Raw genomic sequence first — 13,972 nt, forward strand, 5'->3', positions numbered from 1 at the left:
CAAAGAGTTGTAGAATCAAGGATATTGTTAAAAAAATCTAGGACAGAGTCTTCAGAGACATTGACTGCTTTGGCTTATTTATGCTACAGGTTTGATAAATCATCAGCGCCTTTAAGAAGGTTTTCTTAAAACCAAAGTGGTGTAAATCCAAACTTTCTTTGTTTTCCTTAACTGCCTTCTTGTTTTTTTATTTGAGATTATTTGATTGATAGAGCTGAAGTTTATCCTAAAACATGGATATCTTTTCACAGCTTGGATGGAAACTTTGTGTGATGCCCAATGGATGTCCATCTCTTTTTTTTATTGACTTTCCAACTACTTTAAAAGTAGGACCCTCTATTATATTTTTGGCTTGTTGTTTTAAAATGTCTTCCCTTTTGTTACACAGAATTCTATAGAAAGGCCTATGGTTTACAAAAGTCGGAGTGTTTTTGTTTTGATAGTGTTTTGATAGTGTTAGCAACCGGTTGTGGAGGGCTGTGATCAAGAGGGCTTCACTTTGATGAGGAGTATGTGCTAAGGAGAGAGGATGTTGCTGGCTGGAGTTCAGTCCTTTAGCAGTATTAATACCTCAGGCCTAGCATAAGAACTGCTGAACTCATCTCTCCCAGTCCAGCTCATTAGATAGGTTAGCTGAGGTGGTCCAGGCGAGAAGACCAGATAATCCTGTGATCAGTCATTGCAGTACATGGATGAACTACTTACTGTACCTACAGTGCCTTTGTCTTCATTGAGAATTATCATACATACATTGTGTTTATTTAACTGGTGTCTGTTTAGACACAAAGGTTTTAGCAACCTGCACCTGAAATACTTTTTTGCTGAGCTGAAAACATAGATGGACAACTTGGCACAAATATATAGCTTTTCTCCAACAGAAAGGCACATTTGCTCCAGTAGGATACATGAGCAAGTTGTTTTGCAAGCTAATGATGTGATTTGGTGGTGCGGCCATGTGTGGCAATCGATGTCCATCAAAATAAACTCCATTTTTCCAAGGAGATAATTGTGGTGACCCGTTCTTTCAGAACTTCAATAGCACAGTGTTTCAGAGCATGTTCAAACCAGTAAACAGGAACATTTTTTTCCCTCGTAAAAGATGTTTAAACAAAGGCCCTTTTGTTTACTTGCCGTTTGAACAAGCATAAATAAGGGCAAAAAAAATGAAAAAAGGTTCATCTTTCCTTCCCTCCAGCTGCTTCACATCTGCATCGAGGGCTGGGGAAACTGGCGCTGGTCCGACCCGTTCAGCGTGGACAACGTGGGGACACTCATCAGAACCATCCAGTACAAAGGCAGGACAGCCTCACTCATCATCAAGGTTCAGCAGCTTAATGGAGTGCAAAAGCAAGTAAGTTTAAATTTTTCTCTCGAATCCTGTGATTATGTGCACAAGCCTAGACTTTTAATTGTGCAAACCTCATATTTTCAAACCAGTAGTTGTACAGCACTGTCATAACTACTGTAGGCTTTTGAAGGAAACCTTAACTCCAGATTTGGCTTAGGAGAACCAAATTCCTTGAGGGATAGACAGTACAGAGATTTTGGTCCTAAATAATCTCTGAATTATGTAGTTTGCCACATCAACTGTTTGGATGAGGAAATAAAACAAGCTGAATTTTCAGAAACTTGAATCATGTGCTGCGGGTACTTTTATTACACTGAGTTTTGGATTGTCCAGCAGTGGTTAAAATTCTGGAAAAAGGAAAATATTCTTCGTCCATTTTTTAAATGGGGATATTCCGCAGCTACCTGGTCTGACTGTTGCTATAAATTTCCACATTCCTTCTCCTGGCATCACTGGATCCTGGCCTGTGGGATATGTATTGAACATTGTATTCTTTGGATCATTGGTGCCAACAGTGGGATGATGGAGGCTTGGCAGGCTGCTGCTGACACTGTCAGGTCCTTGTTTCTGTATCTTGTCTGACTTTTATTGTAGACTTAAGTTAGGTACTTCCAAAGATGAGGACGTTATTCTATTTTGTTACTGATGAAAACTTAAAATATTAAAAAATGGTCAACACCACTCAAAGTAAACTCAACGTGCCGTGTTGCAGTAATGCATCATATTTGCCAATCGGATCCTATTTACTCATTGTCTGGTGTTCGTCTTTAATATTATTTATTCCTTACCGCACATTCAGAAAGCTTAAAAAGCTGCTTCTTGTGCAACCTAACAATCTGGGATAACTGTTAAGTTAAAGCCACATGGCTAAAATGTTAGTGTACATGTACGTTTACCAAAGAGTTGTGTGTCTGCATGAAGAAGGAAAAGAGTTGCGTGAAACAAAGCGAAATGTCTAAGCCTTTTGCACACCAGTGTATACTTGTAAAAAGATACTGAGGGTTCTGTTCATCTTAGTGTAACTTGTCATCTAGACTGTTCAATGTCCTGTTTTATAGCAGTTCAACGTCCTGTTTTATAGCAGTGCACGTTCACTAAACTTCAGAATGATGCCCCATAAGTCCTCGGAGTATCCGGATGACCTGTTAAGGTCTGGTAAGATGCAGTAATACATGCCCACTGCTGCAGTACCGAAATTTTTAAACTGATCCTTCAGGCCTTCATAACCCGTCATACTGTAGGTACCTCCAACAGCTCTGGTTTAAGTTGGCCACTGCACATACTGTAAGTTTACCACATTGCTCATATCAAGAGTCAGTAGTTGATCGTGTTACCTCAAACAGGAACATATTTGTGTTACTAGAGAATGAACCTGGACTTTATGCTAAAAGCCAGAATGATGATTAGTAACTTGTTTGACACATTTGTTCTTGACCAGAATAAGGATCATCATCAAAAGTTCAGAGTTTCTAATGATTTCCCTTGTGTCGTGTATTTTTGTCTTAATTAAGATATAAATCCTGAAAAAAATAAGCTTGGATTTATTTCTACCAGATTTCCCAGAACTATGTAAAAGTGACTATTTTAGTTCATCACAATGGAGATACAAACTAGTTTTGATGCTGCTTTTCATTTGCTTTCAGTATTTCAGGTCTTCAGGAATTAAGACTAGAGACTTAAATTGCACTGCGTTAAGTAAGGGATTTGAGCTCATTTATATGTTCTTTATTATACCTTCAAAAGAAGAATAACTATTTTTGAACATTAGTTAAACTGATGTCCATTTGTCATTTGGATTAACGATAAAACGGTTCCTAACATATGCTTCAAATAACTAAAGAATAGTTGCTTACAGTTAAAAGAAAATTGAAAACTGAAAATCGCAAAAGATTGCCAGTGGAGAAAGCAGGGACACTTTGTTGTGTAAATGTTGTCAAATGTCACACATGTCTTTCAAACTTTCTAGACAAAACAAGCTGCTTTACATTCCTGACAATTTCTTGCAAAATGTACATCTTGATCTTATTCACACAAATGACAGGGCTTGAGCTGCATTTCATTCAAATGGCTGACTTGATGATTTTAGGAATGGTAACAAACGATGATGTTGTCCTTATTACGTACATTTATAGGCCAGCTTTCCGTGTAGTTTACACCACTAGGCATTTAGAAATGACTTAAAGTGTTACTTTGGAAAAAATGTGCTACTTTGTCATTAGCAGAAATAAATTTGGAATGTTTTCATCCTCTATGACATGCACAGATGTCGGATTTAATATTTTAAATGTACATATCAAATCAAAGCATCAATAATCCAGATCAAAGAATCACAAGAGGTTTTCAGTATGAAATGTGATATATATTGAAATGAAAACATTACAAGGTTAGTATCTAGCATGACCTTCACGTTCCTGGCAGTGCTGACACACAGACCTGATCAGCCTTGAGACAGACTGCTGTGGGATACTACTCCACTCTTCCTGCACAGCTGCAGCGAGGTGGAGAAAGCTTGGCCAGTTTTGGCCATTTCTTGTTGATGACGTGGATAAGGTGATCCCAATGATTCCCCATTCCACTCTGGAGAAAGGCTGCTCACATCAAGACCTTGACATTGTTTATTTGGCATCATGTCACTGTAATCGTTGCACTGTGTGATCTTTCCAGTATTGTCCTGCCTGAAAGTCACTCTTAGACTTGCAGGAAAGAAAAAAACGTAGATTTTATCACTTGAGCAATGAGGTTGCCCTCATTCTGCTCCACGGATGTTCTTGTGTTAAGAGAACATGTTCACCATGCTTCCACTGTCCACTGGGAGTCAAGGTAACGATCAACACGGTCTCTTCACGTGTTGTCTTGCATCAGGTATTTCAAGTGCAAGCTGGCATTCATCAGTGATTAAAACAGTCTCCCACTCTTTCTGCCACCACCTCAGATATTCTCTGACCCACAGAAGACAGAGGTCTTTGTCTTTCAAATGCCACCATTATCCCTGAAAAGACCCCTCAGCATGCAGTTAAATTTCCTGTCAATGGAGAGCTGGTGTGCGAGTTATTTCTTCCTGTAGCATCACTGCTGTAGCCCATGCGTCAAAAAGTGATTATGGCAGAGCATCAGACAGTTGTGAGAGTCCTGCTCTGATGTGACATGCCTTTTGCAACACAAATTGTCCCAAACAGAGCCTGTTTCCTACTTTATCTTGACTAGTCTAACTGATTGTTGAAGCACAGCTTCAGGTTGCTTTTAATTATACTGACATTTGATCCTCATAACTCAGTGCATTTGTTTCACTGTTTGCATTTCTTGCATTAATTAAAACCATACCTCTTTCTACGACTTCTTATAAAGATCCCTAATTAACTCCTTTTGGCTATTTTAATTGAACTCAAACACCAAACACTGAACACCTGTTTTTTTTCTAGAAATCACATGACTTGAACTCCATATTCTTTTATGCTAAGGAGCAGTATTACTCAAACAGTCCACAAACTGACTGTTGGCTATTTAATACTAACATAATTCACATGAGTCATTGATGGAAAGTGTAGCCTGTTGTGTTTTCATTGTACAGTATGTGGAAAAGATTCACCATCAAAATGCGAGCTTCCAATGTTCTTTTACACTGTTTATATAAGGTTTATATAGTCATTAGATAATGACTATTTAGGCAAACTTTTAATTACTCAATTTTTGTAATATGAGCACTGTGATGTAATAGGATTTCCACATTTAGATTTACTTTCTGCAGATACAGAGTCCTCAGTACATTTCAGCATTGCAGTTGCACTTGCCACATTCTAAAAGGTGCCCTGAGTGAGATATGCAATTAATGGTTTGCAATATTTAAGGATGAACTAAACAGGAGCATGAGTGACTGACTGCACCAGCACTCTCACCTCACACTTGTTACTGATGATGACCGACCATACCAGCAGGCTAGGGTAAACCACAGACTCTGGAGTGGCTTTACGAAGAGTGACCTGAGCTTTAATTCTCAAGGACACTGGGAGGCAGGAAAGGCTCTGTTTAAAAATGTGTAAGGAAAGGACATTAAAATATTTGCTTTGGTGAAAACACTGTCCAAACTCAGCTGTGTCCCAGTCCGTGTCTCTGATGGCCGTTTCGGGCCGTCGCCGTCTCCTCCGTCCTCAGATCGTGATATGCGGCAGGCAGATCGTCTGCAGCTGCCTGAGCCAGGACATCGAGCTGCGTGCGGTGCAGCACTACGTGGGGCTGGACGGCCAGGCGGTGGTGAAGGAGCACGTGGACTGCCTGGCGGCCGGGCGCAAGCTGCCCTCCTACGTGCTGGAGGACGCGGAGCTGACGGAGCTGTGCGTACGCGCCCGCGGAGAGGAGGCCTGGTCCCGGGACGTCCGTCTCGAGCCGAGAGAGAGGGACAGCAGCTCCGTGGTGCAGGTGACCCCTCCTCTTTCCCAAGGGGCTGTGGGCTGTGGACTTTTCCTTGACTTCAACTGCGTTGAAGTGAGGTTCTGAGGCTCGTGCTCGGCTCCATTAGAGGACTGGGAAGAGATATTTGTGCCAAGGTGCCAAACCAAAGCTCGAGGGCGGGTTGAGACCTCGCTAATTAAACAGCCAGCACATTGCGCGCAGCTGTAGCTGTGAGATTTTCAGTGAGATCTGCTCGTGTAACTTTCTTTGTTTAGAGATTCGCTGTGCTGCTGCTGTCCTCCTGTGGTTACAAGGATGTCCTCAGCTGAACCTCAGCTGTCCACATTTTAGCACCTTCTTATTGTGGAGCTTTTTAACCCCGTAGCACAAAGGGTCTGCAGGACTGTAGCAAAAGACTGCAAAACTGCTCTTTTTCCCTTCCTTTTTTTTCTGATACAGGGTCACGCTAACCCAGACGCAAATTACTGGCCTGTTCAATCTTATCCTCTTTGGTGGGTCATATTGTAGCTTGAATGACAAGGGCCAGTTTTATGGTTTTATCTTGAAATGTAGAAGCCCAAGTGAGGACTCAGTGTTCCACAGATTTAGTCAATAAGTCAAGTCCCACGTTGACCATAACTAGTTGTAACATTCTTTGGCATTTCAAGTACAGTACTTAACAAGGAGCTATGGCAGAGGAGAAGAAAATAAAGGAAATCATATAAAGAGCTAGTATAAAAAGGGCAGATTTATAGGTATAAGTCTTCTTGGATGATTTGAGTTTTAATAGCCTTTTATCCAGCATTAATAGTTAAAGCAACCATTTCACTGACAAATTTTACATCTAAATATAAGATGTTTAAGCACCAAGCATCCTTATTGTTTTTTTTTAAGCCAGTGCAGAACATGTGAATGTGTTTCCAGACCATGTCATAAATATTACTTTAGTTTCCAAGTCAAATAAACACTCATCTCTTTTAATTTCCGTGCTTCAGGGCACATCTCCAGTAAGTCCATTATCATTGTTAAGTGAAGGAGTGCCGTCCCATGTGGAATTTCCGTTTCTTCAGGTAGTCAGAAGTCATTCTTTGCCTTTCGGACAACTTTGTAAGGTACTTAATGGTAATATCATTGACTTGTCCTAACGTAAGAAGATTCTATTCTTCCTCTTGCATGCCCAGCTGTATAAATGGGGTGTGATGCTTTGGATAAAAACGTCCTCCAAAAATATGAGTCATTAATCAATGAACAAAATCCCCTGCAGAGATATGAAGCTTATGAACTCTGTCTACTGTATAGCACAGTATGTGTAGTGCATTAGTGTACACCAGAGTCCGTAGTGTATAGCATGAAGCAGAGATAAGCTGTGCTGAGGCCCTGTGCTCTGTGGTCCTCCACGCAGGTGCCGTGTTCCAGCGGTTCACTCCTGTACGTGTGGTGTACCGTCGTTGCCATGGAGCCAGATAGCCAGATGCAGCAGAGGATGGTGAGTGGATGAACTTGTCCTGCAGACAGCTAGTCAAAATATTCCATGGGATTCTCCAGCTGCATTGTCCTCTAAATCGGAGGGTCCCCAACCCAGGTCCTGAAGAGCCCCAGTCCAGCAGGTTTGACAGGTAGCCTTTAAATCAGACCTGCAGCAATTTAACAATGATAATTGAAGAGGTAAGTGTGTTCAGTTCACTAATTTGGAGGTCATTTGGGACAAACATCAGAATATCCTTAAAGGATCAGCGTTTCGTATAGTACATTGAAATATCACTTGCTTAATTGATGAGTGGCTTCAAAAACTGTTCTAATCTTTAAATAACGGTATATTTAGGGTGTCCTATAAGAATAACTGGACTGGGGATTGCAAAGACCAAAAGTAGAGACCCCAGCTCTAAATGTACCATGTTTTGTTGTAATCTTATGACCAAGCAGTCATAATAAAGCAAATACATGCATTGAATATAAATCTGTATAGATTAAATATAGTAATAAGTTTAAAAAAGAGTCACCATGCCTAGGTTCTCAAACAATCAGCTGTATAAAGATTACTTGCTCATAATTCCATGTGGATGGTGGTAAAACAGGCTAGACAGGACTATTAGATTATAATTCTTGTGGCAGAAATGCAGAACAAAGTGAGCTGTTTCCCATGAATGAATGATCCTAACCATGGCTAACCAACAGAGAGGTATCTGCCCTACTACACCATATGGAATTCTGTGTGGCTCACAGGTTACAGTGTGAGGATGTGGTTTTATGTAGGCTATAAAAATGTCCTCCATGAAGGATGTGAAGAAATGCACCTCAACCTTTCCAAAACATTTTTTGGGGTAATTTGACTTCAGGAGTTTATTGATGTATTTATTTCTTCTTGTTGTGTGAGTCTTCCTGACTGTGTGGGCGGAAGAATCCCAAGTCTGTTGCCTTCTCCCCAGGTCGTGTTCAGCCCGCTGTTCATCATGGTCAGTCACCTGCCTGACCCCGTCATCCTGCACATCGAGAAGAGGAGTCTGGGCCTGAGGGAGTCCCAGCTGGTCCCGGGCCAGGGCCGCGAGGAGCCGCTGCTCAACGTGGAGTCCGACCTCACGCATCACCTCACTTTCCAGGCCAGGTACAGACCACAGCAGTCAGGGAGAGGGGCTGGGCCTCAGAACCGGGTCAGGGGCAGGAACCGGGTCTGATACAGGAACTAGGTCAGAATAGGAACTGGGTCAGGAGAGGGAACCGGGTCTTGGTCAAGGGAGGGAACTGGGTCTGGTACAGGAACCGGATCAGGACAGGAACCAGGCCTGGTACAGCACCCAGGTTATGGGTAAGTACCGAATCAGGACAGGAACTGGGCCCAGAACAGGAGCCAGGTGAAGACAAGAACTGGGTCTGGGACAAAAACCAGCAAACCTAAATTAGCTTACCTGAGGCTCTGCCGTCTCTTGCCTGGAATGTGGGCTAATGTGTTTTTAATTCATTTAGCTTGTCACCAAAGATGTCTTTTTTGGACAACTCCAGGCTTTCAAGAAATGAGCTGAAGTCTCCTCCTTGATATTAATCAGGTTTTTGCCCCTTCATTGCTTTTATGCAAAGTCCAAACCTTTCTTCAGATATCTCCACTGCCATTACCAAGCTGCGTAAATACATTTCTACAAATAATCAATAATAACGAGCCAAGAGCTTCAAAGGGCAGTGCAGGAAAAAGTACAGATTCACAGCCACCTTTTCTTCAGCCTTCACTGTGCATACCAAACAGTTCCCCTGACTTAAAGAAGAAATACCTGAATTTCTGAAATGGCGGAGAGGGAATAAAACCGTCACCGCTGATCGTCCAGCTGCTGTTGGTTCAACCCTTTCAGACAGGGAGGCTGCACGATCGTCCGACAAACCACAGTGGTCAGTCAGCCGCCTGGCTGGGCAGAGGACACATCCACTGGCGCTCGTGTGTTGATATTGTCCAGAGGTTTGACCCCACGCTATATCATGAACTAGCACTGGCACAGCAGCTTGTCTTTGGAAGTGGAATAATACAGTATCCTTGTACTGTAAGTCCTAATCACAGTATTCTAGGGGCACACAATCTCAAAATATTTTTTAAAAATCTTGTTGCGGCGCAGAAGTTTAGTTTTAAACCATGCAGTTGACTGAACACTGTTCCGTGTTCAGAAAAGCATCCCTTACCCCAGTTGCACACCGTGCGCACATGTCAGTTGCACATCCTTTATTTCTCCCTTCCTGAAGTTACAAATAGTTGTGGCCTTTAATTGGTTGGGGGTGGGAAAGGAGGGGGGTACAGTTTAAACTGTGGTTACATAGAGCAGACAGAAGACAAGTTAACCAAAGATGTTGTGTCCCAATTCTACATCTTTGCACTCTGTCGAAACCACATATAAGGCTTAGACAAGAATCAGAAGCCCATAAGTGTTCTCCCAGGATGTCAAAACCTGTCAGCACACTGCAGTCCACTTCATTTCTTATGTCTCTTTCAATACTTTCTTTTTACCACACAATAGGATCTGTAACTTCCCCATGCTTACAGTATTTGTAATAGAAATTTTAAACCTCCTCAAAAAAGGGATTGTATTGAGCTGTGACTCTTTAATTCCTTTTGACTTAGGTATTGCGCTTTTCAAAACCCAAACTTTCATATTCATTAGGAGCTCATTTTTTATGCATTACAGATGCATTCCTGCAGCCTGTGTGCCATCCCTATGTAAAAGATTCTTATTTAATCGTGTTTGTCATTTCCTAGCTCAGTTCCATGCTGAAAGTTTGAAAGAAAGCCAAGCACAATGTGGAGCCTTCTTGCTTTCTACTTTTCATTTCAGGCACTGGCTTATTGTAGAATCTTTAACGTTGTAAAATTAAATGAATCTAAACACTGTGATGTTCTTCATTTTAACAGCATAGACGTCTTCTCTTTTCCGTCGTTGAATAGCTTTGTTCAGTAAAGCATTGATTACTTTACTGTTTGCACACTGAGAAAATGGGCCAAAACTAGGTTACAAATTATACTGTAGGATTCATTTAAGCAACTGACTGGTGTAACATTTTTGCATAACGTCTTGGTACCTCATGGTAATAGAAGATAGTGTGGATGTAAAGACATTTTTAGATATTGCAGGTTAATCTTTTTCACCCACATGTGTTTTGCTCTTTATTAAAAAGTGCGGGTAAATTGATCAGCGCAGGAAGGAGCTTTGTGCTTCCTGTTTCCCATGGCTCTCCATGTCTCTGTCGCCCTTTCCCCGGACAGGGAGGAGGAAGACGCCTCTCAGTGCGCGGTGCCCGTCTCCACAGCGCTCATCAAGCAGATTGTCAACAGGCCACAGGGGCCCAGTCTGACGCAGGTCCTGTCTGACTTCTACGGAGAGAAGAGTTCGTCCCAGCCACAGTGGCCTTATGTCACTAAGGACCCAGACAGGTAACAGCAGAGCATGTCTGCTCCTGGACGTAGCCTAAGAGAAGCTCAAAACTGAAACCAGCCACTGATCTCAGGCCAACCAAAGTCTCTGTAGCACTTACTGTACGATTTGACAGCGGACATAGGGTGATTCAGTGGTTTGCGTTTGCCTCAGATTGGTCTTCCAAGCCTGCCACCTTTTCTTTCTATTCTTGACTTTACATGAAGAGACTTGATTCTTGCTGCCACTGAAATCCTGGATTAAGTCTTAACAGGAAGCAAGAAAAAAAAAACGTACGTTTTTTGTTGAAATGTATAGGAAGTTTAGGGCTCCCCCCCCCAGATGTCTTGCCCAGTGAAAGCATCCACACAGAGGGCGAAATGAGCCCTTTGATGCAGGGCTAGTTGGACTGGATCCAAACCACTGGGCCGTGCCCACATCTTTCCCCAGTGCTGGCCTGAGGGCCGCTGGGATTGGTGTTCAGGCAGTTGCCATGGTGATCCTGGATTCTGTGCACTGCAGAACTCTCGAGTGTTGTGAGTGGTGCCTGAATCCCACAGTTTTTTTCTGTGTTTTTTCACCCAGAGCAGGACAGGAGAGGTGTAGTTAGACAAGCTGAACAACTGTTAACTGTACTTAATTTGGGAAAGAATTTTAAGATTCTTAACACGTAAGTTGCACTTCTCTAGATGGTGTAAGATTAAAATAACCATGTGGTAAAGTGTTTACCCACCAAATCAAATCCTGTTTTTGTTTAAAACTTTTGAAGCTCTTTAAAACTCATTTAGGCCTTTCTTGTGTTGTATGGGACTTCTTCCTTAACAAACCATTCCATCTCAGCTTCAGTTAAAAACTGAACAAAAACAGTACCAACAGTAAGAACTTTTTTAGCAGCAGATGTAACGAACTTCTCCACTCACCAAGTATCTAAGTTCTTAGTAACACCGAAACAATCACTACATCCAAACACATCATTTCACATTTTCTATTGGAAAATGTGGATTTTTTATCATGTGAAATATTCCTGCCTTTTCCCAGGCGTTGGTTCCAAGGGTAAATTCTGCACACTGGCTCATCAGTGGTTAATTCTGCCACGGAGATCGCAGTGTTTTGGATACATAAGAGTGGTCTGAGATTTGTGGGTCTGTTCTTGGTGATCGGGGTGTTGAATTTGGCTTCAGACCTTCCTGTCGTGAAAGAAGAAACAAACAGTGGTAGCATTACCAATATTAGCATGTGTTGATCAGCTGTTCCTTCGAGGTCTTCGAATAACAGTCCTGCGTGCGGCGTATCCTGCCGATGACTCGCTTGTACTGTCTGTGGAATCCTAGGAACAGAAGGACTCTTCTCACACAGAATGAAAACAGGAACTGCTTTGTGCTTCATTTGTGTCCGTTCTCAAAACTGAGGTCGCACAAATAATTCTCAAAAGACATTGCGTCATCCTTGTACATGACACCAAACCGTTACTTAAATGTGTCTCTCAAACGAGGTTTAGATTTCTGCACTTCAGGCAACTTCCTTTGTTTTGCTTTTTCATTACTGTGGGTATTGGTGAACAAAAATAATCCTTATTGTTGCCTAAATAATCCTTTGATTTTTTTTTTGTCACCCGCATTTCATCAAACAGTTGAAGTTTGAAGAAAGTTAATCAAACCGTATTTTTTTTTACGTCGCCTTTGATATTTAGATGTATTCTTTTCAGTTTCTTTTTGTATTGGCTTGTTTCTGTGGTCTGATAATTTATTCAGGAGTTGAAAGTTCTCTTTGTTGGAAAGGGCCCAGGAGCTTGTTCTTTTGACATGGAGACTGAGTTATTTGAAGACAATCTATTCCACTTGAAAGGTCAAACAAATCATAGGTCCTCATGCTAGCTCAGGCTTTGTTTTTGTTTTCTAAATGTACCTGTTTTTTTATTTTTTTATTAATTCAGAAAGGCTTTTATTTAATTAGTGTCGGTGTCTGCTCCTTTTCCTAGTGCCCAGGTATCTTCTGCTTGTGTTTATATATACAGTATGTGCTTATTTTGGATTGTGCTGTCCTCGTGTTCTCTTTTAACTTTTTTTACACCTACTGTAAAGCACTTAGAGATGTTACTTTTAAAGGCAATAATAATAAAGTAAAAATTCAGGTTTGTTCCCAATACGAAAGTCATAAACCTGTGGAGGTCCTAGATTGGTAGCCCAGCACTATAGGAGTACTCGATCTTGTAGCTGTAGAAAGCTAAGGTAATCCAGCTAATTTGATAAAGAAGGCGAATCAAAGCCTTTTGTTTGCTCATCACATAAATAAGCAATGTCAAATAAAGGGATTGCAAAAGCATCTCTCAAGGATTAGGTTTCGGTCCTTATTACAGCCTGCCTTCATTAAAGACTTAAACTTGTCATCCGTCCTACAACCCTCTGATTTCTTTGATTTCCGAAAGATGATGATTACAGGGGGGTATGTGTGTATGTGTACATATCCAGCTGTGTCTATCAGCTAATATGTGCCTTAGTCCCCAGAGGCAGGGAATGGTCTTTTGTCTAAAAAAAACACACATCTTGATAGCACACATGCTTTCCCAGGCATTGTTATAAAGAAATTTCAGTCTAGGCATGTTGACCATATGCATTTTTGTGGTTCTGTACCCATACTCTATGGGATAGTAACGTTGGAGTTTGTATCTCGTGGTTTGGTATTGAATTACTCTGTCATTCATTACTTTCTTTCCTGTGATTCTAACTTTATAACAAAGCACAAGGCTAAGTAAGTTTTACCATATATGTGACAGACCATATGAAACCCCAGAAAGCTACTAATGGTTGCCAAACTGTGCTTGATTGGAGGATTATTAGCACTGATTCCTATCTTCAAACAGAAGCAGATCTGAGATGCCGAGACGATCAAATTTAAAATAATGTATATTATTCCTAACAGATAAGGTTTGTGTGTCTTCTGTCTTTTTGACAGAAGTTAAATATCTCTATCTCACCCTCTTGGCCTTTTGAGTCTGAGCATTATGTCTTAGGGGCACAGGAAGCGTAATGAATAAATGTTATTTTTCTTTCTTTGTCGAGCTTTAATAATCGCAAAACATTTCAATAATCATTAGGCAAACATCTTGTAGCAGTTTTGGAAAAGTGAGCGAATGGAATCTGGCTGTAAAAGATTATGATTCGTACTACTGAAAAAAAAATCAGATTCAAATATGTTCTTTTCATGATTGGATCCAGAGACAATAATAGATAAAATAATAGGTAAAACTGTCAAATAAACTACCGCTACCTAACCTGACTGACCTCCTTAATGCAACTTGCTATGAAAAGTGCACCTTCTGTTACTCAAAAACCAATTTGTAGGGGAGCACTGCTAA

The 13,972-nt window shown here is 41.2% G+C and overlaps 1 protein-coding gene across 2 annotated transcripts in view; it reads left to right on the forward strand.

The window, feature by feature from the left end:
- vps13b (vacuolar protein sorting 13 homolog B) overlaps positions 1 to 13,972 on the forward strand; it is a 325,535-nt gene that overhangs the window by 292,939 nt on the left and 18,624 nt on the right. For both annotated transcript variants that reach the window (XM_088600797.1, XM_088600796.1), the window contains exons 44-48: positions 1,196 to 1,351; positions 5,498 to 5,761; positions 7,137 to 7,220; positions 8,161 to 8,336; positions 10,470 to 10,637. In XM_088600797.1, the coding sequence (XP_088456923.1) occupies positions 1,196 to 1,351; positions 5,498 to 5,761; positions 7,137 to 7,220; positions 8,161 to 8,336; positions 10,470 to 10,637 (848 nt within the window). The remainder of the gene's footprint in view (positions 1 to 1,195; positions 1,352 to 5,497; positions 5,762 to 7,136; positions 7,221 to 8,160; positions 8,337 to 10,469; positions 10,638 to 13,972) is intronic.

Source organism: Lepisosteus platostomus, chromosome 12 (genome assembly GCF_059453375.1).
Source record: "Lepisosteus platostomus isolate fLepPlt1 chromosome 12, fLepPlt1.hap1, whole genome shotgun sequence".
NCBI lineage: Eukaryota > Metazoa > Chordata > Actinopteri > Semionotiformes > Lepisosteidae > Lepisosteus > Lepisosteus platostomus.